Genomic DNA, 26,248 nt, shown 5'->3' with positions numbered 1-26,248 from the left:
TAAAAGAATAAAAAATAAATAAAATTCTAGATGAACTAATTATTGATAAAAACATAAATAAAAATAAGTTTGCTTAAAAATATTAAAGAGATAACTGAGAAAATGCCATAATAAGGTAATATGAGACTTTTATTACTGGATTAAATATAACAAAAACGTGTTTTCAAGTGTAACTGGAATTCTGTAGTCTGGCTTTGGTATATCTGAGTGGCCTATAAAATGTGACGCCTTAAACTAGAAGATAAGGTGATCCCAAACTGTTAATAATTCCAGGCTTCTGACAGAAGCAGACAAAAATCTTTCTTGTAGGAAGATAATATCGTTGAAGATCTCATATAATTTCTGTAAAAAAGGTACTCGAATACTATATAGAGCGTATAGAATCAAAGCATACACTTACCGAAGATACATAAACACAAAAAGAAGCAAGCTATGAGGGACAACCAGTAGGAACAAAAGAAAACAGCTAAGTGACTCAGGAAATGCTTAACATATACAATGACACACTCATGCTAACTTAAAGGCTATAGAAGTCAAACGTGAAACATTTATAGCAAGAGCTACAGACTATTAAATAGATGTAGAAGATTTTTTTAAAGTAGAAATTCCAGAACTACAAAATATGATAAATAAACTTAAGAATTCAATGCATATATTGACAACAGATTAGACACTGCAAAAAGATAATTAGTGAACTAAAGATAAACATCTATAATAAAGTAATATATAGAAAGGTTTTTTTAATGGAAAATACTGAAGAAAGGGTAAGATTCATACAGGATAAAAAAATGAGAACATTCATTTGGGTCCCAAAAGGAGAACAGAATGAGCAGTGACAATATTTGCTGATAATGTTTCAAATGGGATTCAGACTCAACAATTTCCATGTAAAATAAATAAAAAGAAGGATGCACCCAGTTCTATCACAGTGAAACCGCAGAAACCAAAGTCAAAGAAAGTATCTTCAAATCAGGAACAGAAAAGAGGTTGCTTTCAAAAGAGGAGAGGCTTCTCAGTAGATGCCAGAAGATGATGTGCTCTTGGATATGCTAACTGTGGAGTTTACCCCCACCGAGAAAGTCCTCCAAGAACAAAGTAAGCCCAGTACAGCCTCACTCTTCCACTGATCACAATAAAAACTCTGGACAGAATACTGAAAACATCTCCTGGAGAACTTTGGAGAGTAAACAAGAGTAGGTAGGCTGCACAGGGACATCAGAACATTCAGAACGGCTGGCACCATGAGCGCTTCCTGGGTCTCCTCCACCCTCCACCTGCCAGCTCCACCTGAAAGCAACGAGTCCAGAGACTGTGCAGCAGGCACAGACATCTGAAGCGCCACGGAAACCCTCCCCCTGGCTAGAGGGTACAGCACCTCCCACTCTCCTCTCTTGGCTCTGACAGCTGGGTCCCAGGCACAGCTCTGCTGCCTCAAGCAGGTGCCAAAAGTACTGAATCCCCTCAACAGGGAGTGCGGGTCACCCCGGATCCAGGTCAGAAGTCTCGCACCTCAAGGGAAAGGTCAGACCTTCCAACAGTGATGCTGCAGTCACTGGGCACCGCAGGGGAAAGGGCATGCACAAACAGTCATCCGTCTAGGTTAAGACCCAACAAAGGCAAAAGCAATAAAGCATCAAGACAATAGTGTAGAAAAAACATCTTCACGACATTCAGGTAAGGAAATATTTCTGAGACAAGGCACAAAAAGCAGTAACCGTCAAGAGAAAGGTCGATAGAGTTTACTGTATTATAACTAGGAACTTCTGTCCACCATGGACACTGTGGAGAAGGCAAAAAGGCAGGTCCTGCGGAGGAGATAGCGCAAGACCTACAAGCAACAAAGACTCCTATCCAGAAAACATAAAGACATCTTAAAATTAAAAGGAAAAGATGACTCCCAACAGAATAAAGCTTGAACTGCACTCACCAAAAGGGGGCCCAAAAGTTGTAAAGCAAAGAAAAAGCGCAGTCATCAGAACTGCACAGGTAGAAATGGTATCTGAGATTTTTATTTACATTTTCCTAATAAACAATGATTTTGAGCATCTAAAAGAAAAAGAAACTGCACAGGTGGAAACCCTGACCACCGGCCTGGATGCAGGACTACAGAACTCACCCTTCCTGGCAGGAGTGTGGACACCAGCAGTGTGAAAAGCAGTCTGGCTGCCTCAGGACAAGTTGGAAACGTAAAGCCCACAACCCAGGCTCTCCAGATGCCTGGCAACGTGCACAAATGCACACATGGTGAGGGCATACACATGAGAACGTGCACTGCAGCCCTGCTCAAAGTGCCCTGCAGGGCGGGCCACGGTGGCTCAGCAGGCAAGAATGCTTGCCTGCCATGCCCGAGGACCCGGGTTTGATTCCCGGTGCCTGCCCATGTAAAAAAAAAAAGTGCCCTGCAGTGAAGAGGACAAACATGGCGGTGGCCTCATTCGGCTGCACCCACCAGAATGGAGATGAACAAGCGGCAACTACTGGCAAGCAAACGTGATGCTGAGCAAAGGGGCAGGCTCAGAAAGACAGGCACAGATAGTTCTGGTCACGTAAGTTCAACAGCAGGAAAATCCAACCAGGGTGTTCAGGTGTGGGCATGGGTTAGTGGTGGGTGCTGCTAAGGCTGGGGTGGTCTGGAGGACGAAGAGGCTCGGGGCAGGTAGGGCACATGGCAGGCTTCCAGGGGGCCAGCGACATGCTCTTTCCCTGGGGTGCTGATATTATGGGCATTCATTAGAATGAACACCCTCCTTTTCCTCTCTTTTGTCTATAAAGTATGTTTCACAACATTTTAAAATTTGAGGTGAAAGTATACATTAAAGTCGTATGTGCATCATGAAGACACAGCTGCAGCACCGTCTACTGCTCACTCCACCAGCCTTCTGACTGGTTCCGGAAGCTTGCAGAAGGGGCACGGCCTGTGGCCAAGGGGATGAGGAAGGGTATAGGAGGTGAAGGTGGTGCGGACTGGGGGGCACCTGACACACAGCTGCCCTGCCCCACAGCACATAGGGAGGGAGAAGACCACAGACCCCTGAGCACACACATGCTGGAGAAAGGCCGGCCGGAGAGGCCTGAAGCCCCCAGCCAAGGGCATGCCAGCTCAGTGGTGCCCACGGACAACCTGAGCACCACATCAAGGGGGTCCTCCTTCAGCAAGGGTGCAGCCCCCATCCCCAGGCCTGGGACATGCTGCCAAACCAGGCAGGAAAATGAAAAGGCAGTTGCCTCCCACCACATCCTCCAAGAGACAGGCATCTGCAGGCCAGCTAGATGTTCAACCACCGCCTAAAGGCGGGTGTGCTGGTTTGAAGCTATGATGTACCCTAGAAAAGCCTTGTCCTTTAAGCCTCATTCAATATTGCTGGGTGGGAGCTTTTTGGTTGTTTCCATGGAGATGTGACTCCCCACAACTGAGAGTAGTAAATTTTGATTAGATGGTTTCTATGGAGATGCGTCTTTACCCATTCAAGCTGGGGTTATTTACTGGAACCCTTTAAGAGGTAACTGTTTTGGAAAAAGTTTTAGAGCCACGAGAGCCACCTGAACCAACAGAGCCAACAGAACAGACAGAGCCCCATAGGGAAGCTGTTTAAGAGAAAGCTCACCAGATCTTGCCATGTGCCTTCCCAGCTAGAGAGTAACCCTGAAGTGCACAGGCCTTCTTGAACCAAGGTATCTTTCCCTGGATGTCTTAGATTGGGCACTCTTACAGCATTGCCTTAATTTGGACATTTGCATGGCCTTAGAACTGTAAACTTGCAACTTTTTAAAAGCCATTCCGTTTCAGGTATAGCGCATTATGGTAGCTTGCAAACTAGAACAGAGGGCCACAAGCTGGTCTGCTTACGCCAGCCGAGAGGAGTGCAAGGAGACCAGCCACTTACGTCCAGTTTCATCAGGGTGAGGAGAGCCTTTTTGGCGGCTCTGAAGATGGCATCTTTCTCCTTGCTGGCAACAGTCTCATCAGAGTGACTCTCCGAGTAGCGGAACACGGCAGAAGGAAGCTCTGCAACAACCACACTCTTCTTGGACTTGGAGAGAACAAAGGCACCAGCGATCAGAAAGGTGAGGCCAGGGGAGAGTCTAGAGGGTCAGCCAGGCCTGGACATGAGCCTTTAAGCCTGCTGCCAGCACGGCTAAGCAGATATCGGTGATTCCAGGGAACGGGCCTTTCCCCTCTGAAGCACTGGGAGCAGGGCCAGGAGACCCAACGGGGAGACTACAGGAAGAGAAGGGTGCTGGTAAAGGCCACACAGAGGCTGGTACCTACCTTGTTGGACACAGAGCTCCCGGAGCGTTCGTCCGAGGGTAAAAAGACCCTGGCGCGGTCACACGCCATCTCCAAGTCCGATGTGGCACCCACGGAGCTCCCTAGGGGTGGAGGGAGACTCAGGACACCTGCTGACGAGCTGGTCAAGGTGTACCCTTAGTAGCACAGAGCCGGCCAGGTGCTCCCTGGGGCTGAGTCTTCAGGCACAAGAGGGCAAAGCCACTTGGTGGCCGTGCCTGGTTATGGCCTACAATCAACCTTCAAACAGCACCCAGTATGCAGGCACAAGGAATTCTGACAAAGGATGTGAGCTTTGGAATCAAGCAATCAGGGCTGGAATCCCAGGCCCACCACTTACTAGCCACATTTGAAATTCAGAACTCAACAAGGCCCATTTCCAGGGCCTGCCTAGAACCCGCAGGAGGCCATGCCCACAGTACCAGGCATGAGAAGCAGCAGAAGGAAATGAGAATGCTAGGAACAGAAGGGAACTTCCTCAACATGATAAAGGGCATATATGAAAAACCCATCACTAATATCCCACTCCAAGGTAAGAGACTGACAGTTTTCGCTCTAGGATCAGGACAAGACAAGGATGCCTGTGTCACCATGGTGATTCAACATTGTACTGGAAATTTCAGTCAGAGCCACAAGGCAAGAGAAAGAAACCAAAGGAATCCCAATTGGAAAGGAAGAATTAAAACTTTCCCTATTTGCAGATCCTATATATAAAGAAAACCCTGAAAAATCCACAACAAAGCTCCTAGAGCTAATAAATGAACTCAGCAAAGTGGCAGGATACAAAATCAACACCTCAAAATCATTAGTATTTCAATTCACAAGCAATGAACAACCAGAAGAATAAATCAAGAAAAAAAATCCATGAGCAACAGCAAGTAAAAGAATCAAATACCTAGGACTAGGAGAAACTCCTGGGAAGATGGCGGAGAATGGAGGAGCAGGGCTCACTCCTCCTACCAAAACAGCAAGTGGACAAGAAGAAAGCATCCAAAACAACTACTCCGAGGCTCCGGAGACAAGGGCAGCACAGCACAGCATCTAAGCAAGAGAGAGATGAAGAGACCGAGAAACCGAGGGCAAAGAGCTGAAAGCAGTTCACTGAGCTGGGGCTCCTGGCCCCTCCCCTCCCTCGAGACAAGCAGCTTTGGGTCTGCTGGTCTCTGCCTTGGGGGGCTGCTGTGGACAGGGAGGGCAGCTGAAGGCCTCCTTGAGAACAGAGAAGGAGGTGGCCCAGTGCTATGCCAGCTCTTAGCCAGCAAATTTAGACCGCTGGGCACTGCTGCTCTAGCCAGTCCTGGTCAGGTGCTTTTGTCTGCACTGGCATCAGGTGTGACCTATGGGGCTAGAAGTACCTGCCTTCTTGGGACTGCAGGAGTAGACTGCCAAACAGCACTGCAGGCTGGGCAGGCCAGGAAAGTACAGCAGAGAAAAAGGCTTTCTGGTGTCTTTCCTTTGTCCAGGGCTCTTTGGAGCTGTTCTGTACCTCCTGTGTGGGTCCCTGGCCCTATTTTAGCCAGGAAATACTGAAGAACCAAGTGTCAAAGAGCCTTAACACAAACCCAATCAATAATAAAAGCCTAGACAAGTGAGAGAAGCTGACTTTCAGAATACTCTCATCAAAGTATCAAGATACCCAGATATCAGCAAAAAATTACAAGCCTTACTAAGAAACAAGATGTGGCCCAGTCAAAGGAATACATTAAAAATTCAGACATGAGACAGATTTGGGGCCGCTATGCCATCTGCTTTCCTGCTATGCACCTAGTAATAACTCTCTCTTTGAAACCCCGACTGGTTATTGAGCATGCTGAATGGAAGAATCCATGGCCTTTGTCCAGTAACAATTTGTCAACCCTCCCAGACGAATGCCCGATGCTCTGGAGCCCCAGCAGAGCAGGTAAGCCAGGTAACTGAGTCTTTTATGGCCATTGGGCTGAATTTAGTCTAGAGGTTCGGCAACCGGGGTTTCTCTGTTCTGCCAGCACTCCAGAGAATTTTGGCACCTTAAGAAAGCTTCAAAAAGAGAGAAACCATTTCCAGTTCCATGTCTGGACATCTGACTGGGTGAATGGGTCATCAGGGTAAAAGTGCACTGGGGAATAAGTAGGCAGTTCCAGTGCCCCTGACCTAGGCCAGGGTCATGCTTTCAGAGCAATCCCCCTTGCTCTGACCTCTATACCTTCTGATTCTGGGTACCATACTATACAGGGTTTGAAGCCCTGACCTAATCCAACAATTAACTGGTGTTTAATGAAAGTAGGCCAGTTTAATGTTAGCTGTTATGTTACCTAGGTCCTTAAAAAAAAAAAAAAGTAATCCAACAATTATTCGGTATTTAATGAAATTAAGGAAGCTTATGTAAAAATGCTAACCAATGTGTTACCTGGGTACAGTAAGAGTTGATGTTTGTAGAATTGTTAACCAGTATGTTAAGCGTTTGTAGAATTGTTAACCAGTATGTTAAGCGTTTAATGCCTGTTTAATGTCAGTTGATGTGGTCAGTCTATTTTTAATTGGTGTGTTACTTAAATATAATAAATGCTAAGTTACCTGTTTGTTTATTGGTATGTTTCTGCATTTGTATTGGTCAAATATTCCTAACTGGTTACTGATTATAGAAATTCCTTTCAAATGGGAACCTTTGGGCTGTATTGAAAATTGAAAATATTTTGGTTGAGTCTATAAAAAAGGTTTATTTCTGTAACATAATCTGGCCTCAATATGATTTAAAATGAAAATATTACCATTATAGTTAAAATTAAAGATATTTCAGTTACCATCGTTCTGCAAAAAGGCAGAAGTGGGATGAGATTATATGTTCAATTCTTTATTTGTCCCTCTCAAAAGTATTTGCTTTTGGTATAACTAATTTTCTGTTTGCATCTGTATGCATTTTCAATGTATAGTTTCATACACTGAAAATGTATATTCTCATGGAAATAGTAAATTATAAGAAAATTTTTACAAAGATCTATTTGAACTGTTTAGAAATAATTAGGTGCCTGATAAATATAAATTGGTACTTCGGAAGTAAATGAGTAAAAAGAGAAAAAAAAAAAAAAACTCCCTGAAAGTCAAGATTCAAAACCTTAGTTTTGTAATTACTGTAAACAAAGGGGGATATTAGAAAGAAACCACCCCCTGGAATTTCCTTAAGGCAGCAGAAAACTGCAAAAGGGCTGCCTCTGGAAAAAGCAGAGAACTTTTTCAATTGTCCTGGTCATAGTTTTTGGTAAAATAGATTTAATAATTGTAAGTAGTTAAAGAAGGGTATAGGAACTCTCAAAATTCCACAACCCTCACCTAGAACTTTCAAATCCAACAAGTCTGGTATCTTTCTGTTGTCCAACTTATCCCTGCCCTAAGAGCCAACCATCTAAAGCAGTTATAGGGGAGGGCTAAGCACAGAAAGATATGGTGAGATATGGTTAGAATTATTTTTTACTAGGCCTGGAGATTAGAAATGGAAGGCATAAAAAATGCTACAGAATAGGCTATGTTTGTTAATATTTTTTCCAATACCTCTGCAATGGTAACAGCACTAATCAGATTATTAAAATATAAATAGCTCTGGGATAGGAGTAACTGAATAAAATCCAATTACCAAATTTCAGAAAGTCAAATGAAAGCTCTTTGAGAGATAAGGAAAAGCTTCCTGGATTTAGACTTGGGACAAATTAAACAATTGCAATGTATTTTCCAGAACTTGGCAGTTAAAGTATTTTTTTTTTTTGTATGCTATATAGTGGAGTCACATTTCATTATTTTTCCATATGAGTATCCTGTCATTGCAGCACTATTTGTTGATTTTTGTGCGTTTGTTTTATGGGAAGTACATGGACCAGGAATCGAACCCGGATCTTCAGTATGGCAGGTGAGAATTATACTACCGAAGTATCCTTGTACCTCGCAATATACTTTTAAAACTGTTGGTAATTTTAAGATATTATGAAAACAAAGACTTTCTTTTTTTCAACCGCCAATAAAAGGAATTTCATGGTAGATTCTGAATTGAACAAATGCAATTTTATTCTGGTTGGGTATGTGCTCCCTATATATAAGCTTACTGAAAAAATAAGCTAGTATTATAAATACATTCTCAAAATTCCTCTTAAAATAGCCTAACTAGATAGGTTAAGTTACATAAACTGAGCAATGTACCTGGTAATAATAATGCTTATATAAAGTATAAGGCCCAATTATGGGAGTGGCCTTTTGCATAGATGGTGATGTGACTCCGCCCATTCAAGCAGGGTCACGATTAGTTCTCTGGAGTCCTTTAAAGGGGGGGATCTTTTGGAGAAAGCACAGTTGCTTCAAGAGCCAACAGAGATGCAGACATTTGGAGATGCTCAGAGTGCCAACAGTGAAAGCAGAAGCCTAGACAAGGATGTTTGGAGATGCACAGCACAGCAGATGTCACCATGTGCCCTCCCACGAGATGCTAAGCAAGCCAGAACCCAGAGTTGTGTCACAGAGGAGCTAAGGGAAGCCCGCAGACACTTAGAGAGGAAACCACTGGCATCAGAAGCTGGAAGCAATGGAACCAGGAACAAGGACCAGCAGATGCCAGCCACATGCCTTCCCAGATTGGCCTTTCTTCAGTCAAGATATCTGTCTCTGGATGCCTTAGTCTGGACATTTTTATGGCCTTAGACCTGGAAACTTGGAACATTAATAAATCCCTGCTTTTAAAAAAAAGGCATAATTAAGAATATGCTTATGCTTCAAATATACCCTATTTAAGAAATTGGTTAAGTTTAGTAAGAAATATAAATGGATTTTTTTATGACCTTGATTACCTGGCTTTCAAAGAATCTGGCTTTTTGTTACTTGGCCATTTGTTACCTCAGTATGCAGAAGAATTTGAATTTGCAGTGCTTTGTTAATGTCACTCAGCATATTTCTGAAATAAATGCTGTCATAAATAGGGAAACCTACTTCTTAGCTTCAGAGAGTCCATATTCCAGTGAGAATATACTTGTACCAGGGCATAGTATAAGACAGTGGTAACAAAGGAATAAAAACGCTAGAAAAATTTTAAAAGTAGATAGATAAAGAATGACCTCACGGAAGAGATGACACTTGTAAGAGATGACTTGTAAGACATCCAAATAAGAGAGTAGCATTTATATAAATAAAGCCCTGAACTAGTTTTTAGAAGCCATAACTTAATTTTGTAAATGAACATATTCCTGGAATTATTTAGCAGTTGAAAATAATGTTATTGAAAATCTGAGATTTTTTTCTGGATATAAATCCCTTAAATACCAAAAATATTTCAAAAGGGGCTTTTTTGACCTTTGAAGCTAGTGCTGAATTGGACTGAGAGATTTCAGGTATACTGTAATTATTTGTAAAGTAACACACTATACAAATGTATAAGTCTGACTGTATCCTAATTGCAAGCATAAATTTCTTCCTTCTTTCGTTATTCTGTAGTATCTCTGTCTCCTTCCCCCTTCATGAATACTCTTATTGGAAGGAAACATAACAGTTGAAATGCTTTGTGTATCATATATTTTAAGAAAGAAAGCTTTCGTTTCAAACTGGGTATTCATACAAAACTAAAGTTTAGTTTTTGTCCCTGTTAAAATAATGTGGATTGTTAGTAGTTTGCTCTTAAAGTTTTTTTTAAAAGTTTTTCTTAATCTGAGTACTCGTTTAGAAAACAAAGATTTTACAGAAGAACAATAGCCTTGTTAATGTATAAACAAGCCTTACCCTTTATTTCAGAAGACAAGTCTTCTCACTATTAAGGGAAAAACTGTTACAGATAATTTGTTCTTTTACCTTGTATAAGTAAAGTGCTAAAACATTTTAACCTATTGCACGGGAGGGGTGTGAGAAGTATTACAGAGGTTAAAAGGGGTTTTCTAGGGTGGGCCATGATGGCTCAGCAGGTAGAGTTCTCTCCTGCCATGCCAGAGACCTGGGGTTCAATTCTCAGTGTCTGCCCACGTAAAAAAAAATTAAAACTCAGATTGTAAGCTTTAAATTTCATCTTTTAATTCTGAAATGCTTTGTTCTTTATATAACCTAGTACTTTCCTGGAACTTTAAGTATCTGGGTGATACCTGAGACTCAGATTTAGTTCTGTAGCTCAGAAAGTCAGCATAAGTCCATAGAGGAACTATTAAAAAAAAACAAAAAACAAAACTGAAAATGATCAAATTCTGATTAAAGATGTGATGAAGCTGATCTGGTTAAAATTAAGGTAAATCAATATACAAGGTAAAGAATAATATCATCTGTATTTTAAAGCTGTAACTTTTATATAAGATAAAATGAAAAGTGTAGACTTTCGGAGAAGACGGCGGCTTAGTAAGACGCGCGGGTCTTAGTTCTTCCTCCAGAACAGCTACTAGAGAAGTAGAAACCATACAGAACAGCTCCCGGAGCCACGACAGAGACCAAGAAGACAGCATACCCCATTCTGGAATGGCTGACTGGCTGGGAGAACCCGCTCCGGTGAGATCGCCGAGGGGTGTGGGCTTCCCTGGGCTGGGGCAGCAGGCGGCCGGAGTCCCTCCCTCCCTCCTTCCCGGGCCGGCTGAGAGAATTGGACAGGCGGTCCCCTCAAGCCGCGGTGGCTGGTGCACCCCCCACGCGCAGCCCACCGGACCAGCCGGGAGAATTGGATCGGAGATCCCCAAGCCGTGGAGAACGGCGACCGGAGTCCCTTCCAAACACGTAGCTTCCCGGTCCGGCTGGGAACGGTAGATAGACACTCCCCCAAGCCGCGGCGGCTGGCGCCCCCCTGCCACGCTTGGCGCCCCGGGCCGGCTGGGAAATTTGGACAGGCGCTCCCCCAAGCCACGGAGGCCGGCGACCCTTCCCGCGCGCGGATCCCTGGGCCGGCTGGGAGATTCGGATTGGCACTCCCCCAAGCCGCTTCGGCTGGCGACCCCCCCCATAGCGAGAGTTTTCCAAAGTTAAAGGAGCCACAGCATCTTTTACTGGTGGGACCCGCAGACAGATGAGCGCCACGAGTGCCACCTACTGGGCAGGATAAGAAAAACAGAGCCCAGAGATTTCACAGAAAAATCTTTCAACCGGCGGGGTCTTACACCCAGGGAAATCTGATTAAATGCCCAGACGCCAGAAGAAGATAACGGATCACGCTCAGAAAATTGAAAATATGGCCCAGTCAAAGGAACAAACCAACAGTTCAAATGAGATACAGGAGCTGAGACAACTAATGCTGAATATACAAACAGAAATGGAAAACCTCTTCAAAAATGAAATCGATAAATTGAGGGAGGACATGAAGAAGACATGGGCTGAACAAAAAGAAGAAACAGAAAAACTGAAAAAACAAATCACAGAACTTATGGGAGTGAAGGACAAAGTAGAAAAGCTGGAAAAAACAATGGATACCTACAAAGAGACAGATTTAAAGAGACAGAAGCCAGAATTAGTGAATTGGAGGATGAAACATCTGAATTCCAAAAAGACACAGAAACTATAGGGAAAAGAATGGAAAAATTTGAACAGGGGATCAGGGAACTGAATGACAATATGAAGCGCACAAATATACGTGTTGTGGCTGTCCCAGAAGGAGAAGAGAAGGGAAAAGGAGGAGAAAAACTAATGGAAGAAATTATCACTGAAAATTTCCCAACTCTTAGGAAAGACCTAAAATTACAGATCCAAGAAGTGCAGCGCACCTTAAAGAGAATAGACCCAAATAGGCGTTCTCCAAGACACTTACTAGTCAGAATGTCAGAGGTGAAAGAGAAAGAGAGGATCTTGAAAGCAGCAAGAGAAAAACAATCCATCACATACAAGGGAAACCCAATAAGACTATGTGTAGATTTCTCAGCAGAAACAGTGGAACCTAGAAGACAGTGGGATGATATATTTAAATTACTAAAAGAGAAAAACTGCCAACCAAGACTCCTATATCCAGTAAAATTGTCCTTCAAAAATGAAGGAGAAATTAAAACATTTATAGACAAAAAGTCACTAAGAGAATTTGTGACCAAGAGACCAGCTCTGCAAGAAATACTAAAGGGAGCACTCGAGTCAGATACGGAAAGACAGAAGAGAGAGGTATGGAGTAAAGTGTAGAAAGAAGGAAAATCAGATATGATATATACAATACAAAAGGCAAAATGGTAGAGGAAAATATTATCCAAACAGTAATAACACTAAATGTTAATGGACTGAATTCCCCAATCAAAAGACATAGACTGGCAGAATGGATTAAAAAACAGGATCCTTCTATATGCTGTCTACAGGAAACACATCTTAGACCCAAAGATAAACATAGGTTGAAAGTCAAAGGTTGGGAAAAGATATTTCATGCAAATAACAACCAGAAAAGAGCAGGAGTAGCTAAACTAATATCCAACAAATTAGACTTCAAATGTAAAACAGTTAAAAGAGACAAAGAAGGACACTATCTACTATTAAAAGGAACAATTAAACAAGAAGACATAACAATCATAAATATTTATGCACTGAACCAGAATGCCCCAAAATACGTGAGGAATACACTGCAAACACTGAAAAGGGAAATAGACACATCTACCATAATAGTTGGAGACTTCAATTCACCACTCTCATCAATGGACAGGACATCTATACAGAGGATCAATAAAGAAATAGAGAATCTGAATATTACTATAAATGAGCTAGACTTAACAGACATTTATAGAACATTACACCCCACAACAGCAGGATACACCTTTTTCTCAAGTGCTCATGGATCATTCTCAAAGATAGACCATATGCTGGGTCACAAAGCAAGTCTTAACAAAATTAAAAAAATTGAAATCATACACAACACTTTCTCGGATCATAAAGGAATGAAGCTGGAAATCAATAATAGACGGAGTGCCAGAAAATTCACAAATACGTGGAGGCTCAACAACACACTCTTAAACAACGAGTGGGTCAAAGAAGAAATTGCAAGAGAAATTAGTAAATACCTCGAGGCGAATGAAAACAAAAACACATATCAAAACCTATGGGACGCAGCAAAGGCAGTGCTAAGAGGGAAATTTATTGCACTAAATGCCTATATCAGAAAAGAAGAAAAGGCAAAAATTCAGGAATTAACTGTCCACTTGGAAGAACTGGAGAAAGAACAGTAAACTAACCCCAAAGCAAGCAAAAGGAAAGAAATAACAAAGATTAGAGAAGAAATAACTGAAATTGAAAACATGAAAACAATAGAGAAAATCAATAAGATCAGAAGTTGGTTCCATGAGAAAATCAATAAGATTGATGGGCCCTTAGCAAGACTGACAATAAGAAGAAGAGAGAGGATGCAAATAAATAAGATCAGAAATGGAAGAGGAGACATAACCACTGACCTCACAGAAATAAAGGAGGTAATAACAGGATACTATGAACAACTTTACGCTAATAAATACAACAATTTAGATGAAATGGACGGGTTCCTGGAAAGACACGAACAACCAACTTTGACTCAAGAAGAAATAGATGACCTCAACAAACCAATCACAAGTAAAGAAATTGAATTAGTCATTCAAAAGCTTCCTAAAAAGAAAAGTCCAGGACCAGATGGCTTCACATGTGAATTCTACCAAACGTTCCAGAAAGAATTAGTACCAACTCTCCTCAAACTCTTCAAAAAAACTGAAGTGGAGTGAAAGCTACCTAATTCATTCTATGAAGCCAACATCACCCTCATACCAAAACCAGGCAAAGATATTACAAAAAAAGAAAACTACAGACCAATCTCTCTAATGAATATAGATGCAAAAATCCTCAACAAAATTCTAGCAAATCGAATCCAGCAACACATTAAAAGAATTATACATCATGACCAAGTAGGATTCATCCCAGGTATGCAAGGATGGTTCAACATAAGAAAATCAATTAATGTAATACACCATATCAACAAATCAAAGCAGAAAAATCACATGATCATCTCAATTGATGCAGAGAAGGCATTTGACAAGATTCAACATCCTTTCCTGGTGAAAACACTTCAAAGGATAGGAATACAAGGGAACTTCCTTAAAACGATAAAGGGAATATATGAAAAACCCACAGCTAATATCATCCTCAATGGGGAAAAATTGAAAACTTTCCCCCTAAGATCAGGAACAAGACAAGGATGTCCATTATCACCACTGTCATTCAACATCGTGTTGGAAGTTCTAGCCAGAGCAATTAGACAAGAAAAAGAAATACAAGGCATCAAAATTGGAAAGGAAGAAGTAAAACTATCACCGTTTGCAGATGATAAGATACTATACATTGAAAACCCTGAAAAACCCACAGCAAAACTACTAGAGCTAATAAATGAGTACAGCAAAGTAGCAGGTTACAAGATCAACATTCAAAAATCTGTAGTGTTTCTATACACTAGCAATGAACAAGCTGAGGGGGAAATCAAGACACAAATTCCATTTACAATTGCAACTAAAAGAATAAAATACTTAGGAATAAATTTAACTAAAGAGACAAAAGACCTATACAAAGAAAACTACAAGAAACCGTTAAAAGAAATCACAGAAGACCTAAACAGATGGAAGGGCATACAGTGTTCATGGATTGGAAGACTAAATATAGTTAAGATGTCAATTTTGCCTAAATTGATTTACAGATTCAACGCAATACCAATCAAAATCCCAACAACTTATTTTTCAGAAATAGAAAAACCAATAAGCAAATTTATCTGAAAGGGCAGGGTGCCCCGAATTGCTAAAAGTACCTTGAGGAAAAAAAACGAAGCTGGAGGTCTCACGCTGCCGGACTTTAAGGCATATTATGAAGCCACAGTGGTCAAAACAGCATGGTACTGGCATAAAGACAGATATATCAACCAACAGAATCGAATAGAGTGCTCAGATATAGACCCTCTCATCTATGGACATTTGATCTTTGATAAGGCAGTCAAGCCAACTCACCTGGAACAGAACAGTCTCTTCAATAAATGGTGCCTAGAGAAGTGGATATCCATATGCAAAAGAATGAAAGAGGACCCGTATCTCACACCCTATATAAAAGTTAACTCAAAATGGATCAAAGATCTAAACATTAGGTCTAAGACCATAAAACAGTTAGAGGAAAATGTAGGGAGATATCTTATGAATCTTACAATTGGAGGCGGTTTTATGGACCTTAAACCTAAAGCAAGAGCATTGAAGAAAGAAAGAAAGAAATGGGAGCTCCTCAAAATTAAACACTTTTGTGCATAAAAGAACTTCATCAAGAAAGTAGAAAGACAGACTACACAATGGGAGACAATATTTGGAAATGACATATCAGATAAAGGTCTAGTATCCAGAATTTATAAAGAGATTGTTCAACTCAACAACAAAAAGACAGTCAATCCAATTACAAAATGGGAAAAAGACTTGAACAGACACCTCTCAGAAGAGGAAATACAAATGGCCAAAAGGCACATGAAGAGATGCTCAATGTCCCTGGCCACTAGAGAAATGCAAATCAAAACCACACTGAGATATCATCTCACACCCACCGGAAGGGCCATTATCAACAAAACAGAAAATGACAAGTGCTGGAGAGGATGTGGAGAAAGAGGCACACTTATCCACTATTGGTGGGAATGTCAAATGGTGCAACCACTGTGGAAGGCAGTTTGGCTGTTCCTCAAAAAGCTGAATATAGAATTGCCATACGACCCAGCAATACCATTGCTAGGTATCTACTCAGAGGACTTAACGGCAAAGACACAAACGGATATTTGCACACCAGTGTTTATAGCAGCATTATTTACAATTGCAAAGAGATGGAAACAGCCAAAATGTCCATCAACAGATGAGTGGCTAAACAAACTGTGGTATATACATACGATGGAATACTATGCAGCTTTAAGAAAGAATAAACTTATGAAGCATGTAATAACATGGATGGACCTAGAGAACATTATGCTGAGTGAGACTAGCCAAAAACTAAAGGACAAATACTGTATGGTCCCACTGATGTGAACCGACATTAGAGAACAAACTTGGAATATGTCATTGGTAACAGAGACCATCAGGAGATAGAAATAGGGTAAGATAATGGGTAATTGGAGCTGAAGAGATACAGACTGTGCAACAGGACTGGATACAAAAACTCAGAAATGGACAGCACAATACTACCTAATTGTAATGTAATTATGTTAAAACACTGAATGAAGCTGCATCTGAGGTACAGTTTTTTATTATTTTTTAATTTTTTTATTTTTATTTCTTTCTCTCTATTATCGTTTTATTTCTTTTTCTGTTGTCTTCTTATTTCTTTTTCTAAATCGATGCAAATGGACTAAGCAATGATGAATATGCATCTATGTGATGATACTGGGAATTACTGATTGTATATGTAGAATGGAATGATTTCTAAATGTTGTGTTAATTTTTTAATTAATAAAAAAAAAAAGTTATCCAGCACGAAAATCCTAGGGGAAAAAAAGTGAAAACAATCTCCAGAATAAACTAATTAAAATAATTACATGGCTACATGCCAGCAAAAAATAACAAATCACACTAAGAAAACTGAAGAAATGGCCCAAAGGAACACATCTCAACAATTCAAATGAGATATAGGAACTGAAACAATTAATTCAGAATGTATGAACAGACATGGAAAACCTCATCAAAAATCAAATCAATGAATTGAGGGAGGATATAAAGAAGGCAAGGAATGAACAAAAGGATGAAATCGAAAGTCTGAAAAAACAAATCACCGGGGCGGGCCGCGGTGGCTCAGCGGGCAAGAGTGCTTGCCTGCCATGCCGGAGGACCCCGGTTCGATTCCCGGCCCCAGCCCATGTAACAAACAAACAAACAAAATATAATAAAAACAAGAAAATGTTTAAAGATGTTTCCCTTTCTTCCTCCCTTCCTTCCTTCCATCCTTCCTTCCTTCTCTGTCTTTCCTTCCTTTCCTCCCTCTCTCTTTAAAAAAAAAAAAAAAAAAAAAAAAAAAAAAAAAACAAATCACCGAACTTTGGGAACGAAAGGCACAGTAGAAGAGATGAAAAAAACAATGGAAACCTACAATTTCTGATTTCAAGAGGCAGAAGATAGGATTAGTGAACTGGAGGATGGAACATCTGAAATCCGATAAGCACAAGAAAATATAGGGAAAAGAATGGAAAAATATGAGCAGGGACTCAGGGAATTGAATGACATCATGAAGCATACGAATATACGTGTTGTGGGTGTCCCAGAAGGAGAAGAGAAGGAAAAAGGAGGAGAAAAAGTAATGGAGGAAATTATCACTGAAAATTTCCCAACTCTTATGAAAGACTTAAAATTACAGATCTAAGAAGTGCAGAGTATCCCAAACAGAATAGATCCAAAGAGACGTACTCCAAGACATTTACTAATCAGAATGTGGGAGGTCAAAGAGAAAGAGAGAATCTTGGCAGCAGCAAGAGAAAAGCAATCCATCACATACAAGGGAAGCCCAATAAGACTATGCATAGATTTCTCAACCGAAACCATGGAGGGAGGCAAAAAGACAGTGGGATGATATATTTAAATTAAGTACTCCAAGACACTTACTAATCAGAATGTCAGATGTCAAACAGAAAGAGAGAATCTTGAAAGCAGCCAAGAGAAAAGCAATCCATCACATACAAGGGAAGCCCAAGAAGACTATGTGCAGATTTCTCAGCAGAAATCATGGAGGCAAGAAGACAGTGGGATGATATATTTAAATTACTAAAAGAGAAAAACTGGCAACCAAGAACTCTATATCCATCAAAATTATACTTTTAAAATGAGGGAGAAATTAAAACATTTTCAGATAAAAAATCACTCAGGAACTCCGGAGAAGACGGCGGCTTAGTAAGACACGCGGGTCTTAGTTCCTCCTCCAGAACAGCAACTAAAGAAACAGAAACAATACGAAACAGCTCCCGGAGCCACGACAGAGACCAAAAAGACAGCGTACCCCATTCTGGAACGGCTGAACGGGCAGGGAGAATCCGCTGTGGTGAGATACCCAAGGGGCGCGCGTTTTCCCCGCCGGGGCGGCTGGCGACTGGGGTCCCCTCCACGCACGTGGCTCCCCGGTCTGACTGGGAACATTGGATAGCGGAGCCCTCCCGCCACACTTGGCGTCTCGGGCCAGCTGGGCAATTTGGACCGGCACTCCCCCAAGCCGTGGCGGCCAGCGACCCCCCCTCCATGCGCGGTTTCCCGGGCCGACTGCGAGATTCGGATTGGCAAGTTAAAGGAGCCGCAGCATCTTTTGCTGGTGGGACCCGCAGACAGACGAGCGCCACGAGCGCCACCTACTGGGCAGGAGAGGAAAAACAGAGCCCAGAGATTTCACAGAAAAACCTTTCAACCAGCCGGGTCCCACACCCAGGGAAATCTGATCAAATGCCCAGACACCAGCAGAAAATAATGGATGACACTCGGAAAATTGAAGATATGGCCCAGTCAAAGGAACAAACCAATAGTTCAAATGAGATACAGGAGCTGAGACAACTAATGCTGAATATACGAACAGAAATGGAAAAACTCTTCAAAAACCAAATCAACAAATTGAGGGAGGACATGAAGAAGACATGGGCTGAACAAAAAGAAGAAATAGAAAATCTGAAAAAACAAATCACAGAACTTATGGGAGTGAAGGACAAAGAAGAAAAAATGGAAAAAACAATGGATACCTACAATGGTAGATCTAAAGAGACAGAAGCTACAATTAGTGACCTGGAGGATGGAACATCTGAATTCCAAAAAGAAACAGATACCATCGGGAAAAGAATGGAAAAACTTGAGCAGGGGATCAGGGAACTGAATGACAATATGAAGCGCACAAATATACGTGTTGTGGGGGTCCCAGAAGGAGAAGAGAAGGGAAAAGGAGGAGAAAAACTAATGGAAGAAATTATCACTGAAAATTTCCCAACTCTTATGAAAGACCTAAATTTACAGATCCAAGAAGTGCAGCGCACCCCAAAGAGAATAGACCCAAAAAGGCGTTCTCCAAGACACTTACTAGTTAGAATGTCAGAGGTCAAAGAGAAAGAGAGGATCTTGAAAGCAGCAAGAGAAAAACAATCTGTCACATACAGGGGAAACCCAATAAGACTATGTGTAGATTTCTCAGCAGAAACCATGGAAGCTAGAAGACAGTGGGATGATATATTTAAATTACTAAAAGAGAAAAACTGCCAACCAAGACTTCTATATCCAACAAAATTGTCCTTCAAAAATGAAGGAGAAATTAAAACATTTATAGACAAAAAGTCACTGAGAGAATTTGTGACGAAGAGACCAGCTCTGCAAGAAATACTAAAGGGAGCACTTGAGTCAGATACGAAAAGACAGAAGAGAGAGGTATGGAGTAAAGTGTAGAAAGAAAGAAAATCAGATATGATATATATAATACAAAAGCCAAAATGGTGGAGGAAAGTATTATCCAAACAGTAATGACACTAAAAGTTAATGGACTGAATTTCCCAATCAGGGGACATAGACTGGCAGAATGGATTACGACCCAGCAATACCACTGCTAGGTATCTACTCAAAGGACTTAATGGCAAGGACACAGACGGACATTTGCATGCCAGTGTTTATAGCAGCATTATCTACAATTGCAAAGAGATGGAAACAGCCAAAATGTCCATCAACAGACGAGTGGCTAAACAAACTGTGGCGTATACCTACGATGGAATATTATGCAGCTTTAAGACAGAATAAACTTATGAAGCATGTAATAACATGGATGGACCTAGAGAACATTATGCTGAGTGAGTCTAGCCAAAAACTAAAGGACAAATACTGTATGGTCCCACTGATGTGAACCGACATTCGAGAATCAGCTTGGAATATATCATTGGTAACAGAGACCAGCAGGAGTTAGAAACAGGGTAAGATAATGGGTAATTGGAGCTGAAGGGATACAGACTGTGCAACAGGACTAGATACAAGAACTCAAAAATGGACAGCACAGTGATACCTAAGTGTAATGTAACTATGTTGGAACATTGAATGAAGCTGCACCTGAAATATAAAAAAAAAAAAAAAAATCACTCAGGGAATTTGTGACCAAGAGACCAGCTCTGCAAGAAATACTAAAGGGAATGCTAGAGACAGATAAGAAAAAAGAGGAGAGAGAGGTGTGGAGAAAAGTATAGAAATGAAGGCTATCAGTAAAGGTAAAAAGAAGAAAAATTAGATGTGACATAAAAAATCCAAAAGACAAAATGGTAGAAGAAAGTACTGCCTGTAAAGTAATAACACTAAATGATAATGGATTAAACTCCCCAATCAAAAGACATAGACTGGCAGAATGGATTAAAAAACAGGACCCATCTATATTCTGTCTACAAGAAACACATCTTAGAAGCAAAGATAAACATAGGTTGAAAGTGAAAGGTTGGGAAAAGATATTCCATGCAAATGATAATCAGAAAAGAGCAGAAGTAGTTATACTAATATCCAACAAATTACACTTCAGATGTAAAACAGTTAAAAGAGACAAAGAAACACACTATGCATTAATAAAAGGAACAATTCAACAAGAAGACATAACAATCATAAATATTTATGCACCGAGGTAGAATGCTCCAAAATACATGAGGCAAATACTAAAAAGAGAAATAGACACATCTACCATAATAGTTGGAGACTTCAATTCCCCACTCTCATCAATGGACAGGACAGCTAGACAGAGGATCAATAAAGAAATAGAGAATTTGAATAATACAATAATGAGCTAGACTTAAAAGACATATATAGAACATTACACCCCACATCAGGAGGATACACCATTTTCTCCACTGCTCATGGATCATTCTCAAGGATAGACCAAATGCTGGGTCACAAAGTAAGTCTCAATGAATTTAAAAAGATTGAAATCATACAAAACACTTTCTCAGATCATAAAGGAATGAGGCTGGAAATCAATAATAGGCAGAGAGCCAGAAAACTCACAAATATATGGAGGCGCAACAACCTACTCTTAAACAACAAGCAGGTCAAGGAATCAATTACAAGAGGAATCAGTAAATATCTTGAGGCAAATGTAAATGAGAACATGACATATCAAAATTTATGGGATGCAGCAAAGGCAGTGCTAAGAGGGGAATTTATTGCCCTAAATGCCTATATCAAAAAAGAAGAAAGGGTAAAAATCGAGGAATTAACTTTCCACTTGGAAGAACTAAAGAACAGCAAATTAACCCCAAAGCAAGCAAAAGGAAAGAAATAAAAGAAGATTAGAGCAGAAATAAATGAAATTGAGAACATGAAAACAACTGAGAAAATCAACACCAGAAGTTGGTTCTATGAGAAAATCAGTAAGAATGATGGACTCTTAGTGAGGTTAACAAAGAGAAGAAGAGAGAGGATGCAAATAAATAAAATAAGAAATGGAAAAGGAGACATAACCACTGACCTTACAGAAATAAAGGAAGTAATGACAGGATACTATGAACAACTTTATGCTAACAAACTGGACAATGTAGATGAAATGGACAACTTTCTAGAAAAGCATGAACAACCAACATTGACTCGAGAAGAAACAGAAAACCTCAACAAACCAATCACAAGTAATGAAATTGAATCAGTCATTAAGAAGCTCCCCAAAAAAGAAAAGTCCAGGACCAGATGGCTTCACATGTGAATTCTACCAAACATTCAAGAAAGAACTAGAACCAATCCTGCGCAAGCTCTTCAAAAAAATTGAAGAGGAGGGAAAGCTACCTAACTCATTCTACGAAGTCAACATCACCCTCACAAACAAAGCCAGACAAAGATATTACAAGAAAAGAAAACTACAGACAATTCTCGCTAATGAGTATAGACGTAAAAATCCCCAACAAAATTCTTGCAAATCGAATCCAGCAGCACATTTAAAAAATTATACACCATGAACAAGAAAAATTCATCCAAGATATCCAAGGATGGTTCAACTAAGATCAATTAATGTAATACACCATATCAACAAATCAAAGCAGAAAAACCACATGATCATCTTGATTGATGCAGAAAAGGCATTTGACAAAATTCAACATCCTTTCTTGTTGAAAATACTTCAAAGTATAGGAATAGAAGGGAACTTCCTCAACATAATAAAGGGAATATATGAAAAAACCACAGCTAACATCATCCTCAATGGGGAAAAACTGAAAACTTTCCCCCTAAGATCAGGAACAAGACAAGGATGTCCACTATCACCATTGTTATTCAACATTGTGTTGGAAATTCTAGCCAGAGCAATTAGACAAGAAAAAGAAATACAACGCATCAAGATTGGTAAGGAAGAAGTAAAACTATCACTGTTTGCAGATGATATGATATTATATATCGAAAACCCTAAAAAATCCACAGCAAAATACTAGAGCTAATAAATGAGTACAGCACAGTGGCAGGTTACAAGAACAACACTCAAAAATCTGTAGTGTTTCTATACACTATAATGAACAATCTGAGGGGGCAATCAACAAAAAAAATTCCATTTACAATTGCAATCAAAAGAATAAAATACTTATGAATAAATTTAGCTAAAGAGACAAAAGACCTATACAAAGAAAACTACAAGAAATTGTCAAAAGAAATCACAGAAGACCTACATAAATGGAAGGCTATACCATGTTCATGGTTTGGAAGACTAAATAGAGTTAAGACGTCAATTCTACCTAAATTGATTTACAGATTCAATGCACTACCAATTAAAATCGCAAAAACGTGCTTCTCAGAAATAGAAAAACCAGTAACAAAAATTTATCTGGAGGGACAGGGTGCCCCAAATAGCTAAAAATATCCTGAGAAAGGAAAAGAAGTTGGAGGCCTCACATTACCTGACTTTAAGGTGTATTATGAAGCTACAGTGGTCAAAACAGCATGGTACTGGCATAAAGAAAGATATATTGACCAATGAATTGAATAGAATGTTCAGATATAGACCCTCTCATCTATGGACAATTGATCTCTGATAAAGCAGTCAAGCCAGCTCACCTGGGACAGAACAGTCTCTTCAATGAATGGTGCCTAGAGAACTGGATATCCACATGCAAAAGAATGAAAGGGGATCCATACCTCACACTCTACACAAACATTAACTCAAAAATGGATCAAAGACCTAAACATTAGATCTAAGCCCATAAAACATTTAGAAGAAAATGCAGGGAAATATCTTATCAATCTTATAATAGGAGGTGGTTTCCTAGACCTTACATCCAAAGCATAAGCATTGAATAAATAAATAAATAAATGGGAACTCCTCAAAATTAAACACTTTTGTGCATCAAAGATCTTCATCAAGAAAGTAAAAAGAGGGCGGGCCGCGGTGGCTCAGCGGGCAAAGTGCTTGCCTGCTATGCCGGAGGACCTCGGTTCGATTCCCGGCCCCAGCCCATGTAACGAAAACGGAGAAACAAAATACAATAAAACAAGAAAATGTTTAAAAGATGTTTCCCTTTCTTCCTCTCTTCCTTCCTTCTATCCTTCCTTCCTTCTCTCTGTCTTTCCTTTAAAAAAAAAAAAAAAAAAAAAAAAAAAAGAAAGTAAAAAGACAGTCTACACAATGGGAGACAATCTTTGGAAACGATATATCAGATAACAGTCTCATATCCAGAATATATAAAGAGATTGTTCAACTCAACAACAAAAAGAAAGACAACCAAATTACAAAATGGGCAAAAGATGTTGAACAGAAAATTCTGAGAAAAGGAAATGCAAATGGCCAAAAGGCACATGAAAAGATGCTCAACTTCCCTGGCTATTAGGGAAATGCAAATCAAAACCACAATGAGATATCATCTCACACCCACCAGAATAGCCATTATCAATAAAACAGAAAACAACAAGTGCTGGAGGGGATGTGGAGAAAGAGGCACACTTATTCACTGTTGGTGGGAACGTCAAATGGTACAACTGCTGTGGAAGGCAGTGTGGTGGTTCCTCAGGAAGCTAAGTATAGAATTGCCATATGACCCAGCAATACCATTGCTAGGTATCTACTTGGAGGTCATGAGGGCAAGAACACAAATGGACATTTGCACACCAATGTTTATAGCAGCATTAATTACAATTGCCAAGAGATGGAAACAGCCCAAATGTCCATCAACAGATGAGCGGTTAAGCAAGCTGTGGTATATACATACGATGAAATATTATGCAGCTGTAAGACAAAATAGTCATGAAGCATGTAGCAACATGGATGGTCCTTGAGGACATTATGCTGAGTGAGATTAACCAGAAAGAAAAGGACAAATACTGTATGGTCTCACTGATATGAACTGACATTAGCGAATGAACTTGGAGAATTTCAGCTGGTAAGAGAACATCAAGAGATAGAAAAGAAGATATTGGAAGAAAAATCAATAAATATCTTGAGATGAATGAAAACAAGAACACAACACATCAAACCTTATACACAGATTAACACAAGATGGATCAAAGAAATAAATATAAGAGACAGGACCATAAAACTCCTAGAAGAAAACGTAGGGGAGCATCTTCAAGATCTTGTGGTAATGATACATCTTACAGTAATTTGGGCAGAGAATAAAAAATTGGTTGCAAAGTCCCCTTGGGGCACCGAGGAGAAAGGAAATATTAAATTTCCCATCTGGAGAATTCCTAATATTCTTGCAAGCAGTGGCGAAACCAATTCAATAGGCTGAGCCTTCAGTCTTGGGGCTCTCCCCTATGAAACTTATTTCTGCAAAGGACAAGCTAAGTCTACTTAAAATTATGCCTCAGAGTCACTACCAGAGAACCTCTTTTGTTCCTTAAGTATGGCCTCTCTTTCTAAGCCAATTCAGCAGGTGAATTCAATGCCTTTCCCCCTACATGGGACATGACTCCCTGGGGATGAACTGGACCCAGCATTATAGGATTGAGAAAGCCTTCTTGACCAAATGAGGGAAGAGAAAAATGAGACAAAACAAAATCTCTGTGGCTGAGGGATTTCAGAGTGAAGAGGTTACCCTGAAGGTTATTTTTACTCATTATGCAGATGTCCCTCTTTAGTTTATGTGTTCTGGAGAGGCTAGAGGGCAGTGCCTGAAACTGCTGAACTGTGTTCCAGTAGCCTTGATTCTTAAAGATGACTGTATAACTATATAGCTTTTACAATGTGACCATATGATTGTGAAAACCCAGAGTGTGATGCTCCATTTATCCAAGGTACAAAGAAATGAGTAAAAAAATAAGGACAATAAATAAATAAATAAATAATAGGGAGGGAGGGGATAAGGGATAAAAAAATATTGGGAAGATTGAAATACAAGGTCAATGAGAGGAAGGGGTAAGGGGCATGGGATGTATGAGTCTTTTCTTGTCTCTTTTTATTTCCATTCCTGGAGTGATGCAAATGTTCTGAAAATGATAATGGTGATGAATACACAACTATGTGATGATATTGTGAGCCACTGATTGTATACTTTGGATAGATCGTATGTGCATGAACATATCTCAATTTAAAAAAAAAGATCTTGTGGTAGGCAGTGGTTTCTTAGACTGTACACCCAAAGTACAAGCAATGAAAGAAAAAAAGAGACAAATGTGACCTCTTTAAAACCGAATACTTTTGTGCATCACAGGACTTTGTCAAAAGGGTGAAAAGGCAACCGACTCCATGGGAGAAAATAGCTGGAAATCACATACTTGGTAAGGGTTTAATACCCAGAATATATAAAGAAACCCTATCCTACAACTCAACAATAAAAGGAAAAACAACCCAACTAAAAAGTGGGCAAAATACTTGAATATACATTTTCCAAAGAGGAAATACAAATGTCTAAAAAGCACATCAAAAGATGCACAACATTAGCCATCAGAGAACTACAAATCAAAACCACAAGTTATCATTTTATACCTACTGTGCTGGTTTGAAAGGATGTATGTCCCCTAGAAAAGACATGTTTTAATCTAAATCCCATTCTGTACAGGCAGAATAATCCCTATTCAATACTGTATGTTGGAATCTGTAATCAGATCATCTCCCTGGAGATATGATTTAATCAAGAGTGGTTGTTAAGCTGGAATAGGTGACAACATG

The 26,248-nt window shown here is 40.0% G+C and overlaps 1 protein-coding gene across 9 annotated transcripts in view; it reads right to left on the bottom strand.

Annotated features, from left to right (window-relative positions):
* The window catches only part of PNPLA7 (patatin like domain 7, lysophospholipase), a 143,602-nt gene that overhangs the window by 78,911 nt on the left and 38,443 nt on the right, over window positions 1–26,248 (bottom strand). For all 9 annotated transcript variants that reach the window (XM_077148883.1, XM_077148886.1, XM_077148884.1 and 6 more), the window contains 2 exons: window positions 4,271–4,371; window positions 3,885–4,031 (listed from right to left, as the gene is read on the bottom strand). In XM_077148883.1, the coding sequence (XP_077004998.1) occupies window positions 3,885–4,031; window positions 4,271–4,371 (248 nt within the window). The remainder of the gene's footprint in view (window positions 1–3,884; window positions 4,032–4,270; window positions 4,372–26,248) is intronic.

Source organism: Tamandua tetradactyla, chromosome 2 (genome assembly GCF_023851605.1).
Source record: "Tamandua tetradactyla isolate mTamTet1 chromosome 2, mTamTet1.pri, whole genome shotgun sequence".
Classification (NCBI taxonomy): domain Eukaryota; kingdom Metazoa; phylum Chordata; class Mammalia; order Pilosa; family Myrmecophagidae; genus Tamandua; species Tamandua tetradactyla.
Note: the sequence above shows the minus strand (reverse complement) of the source record. Positions and strands in the feature narration are given on the sequence as shown.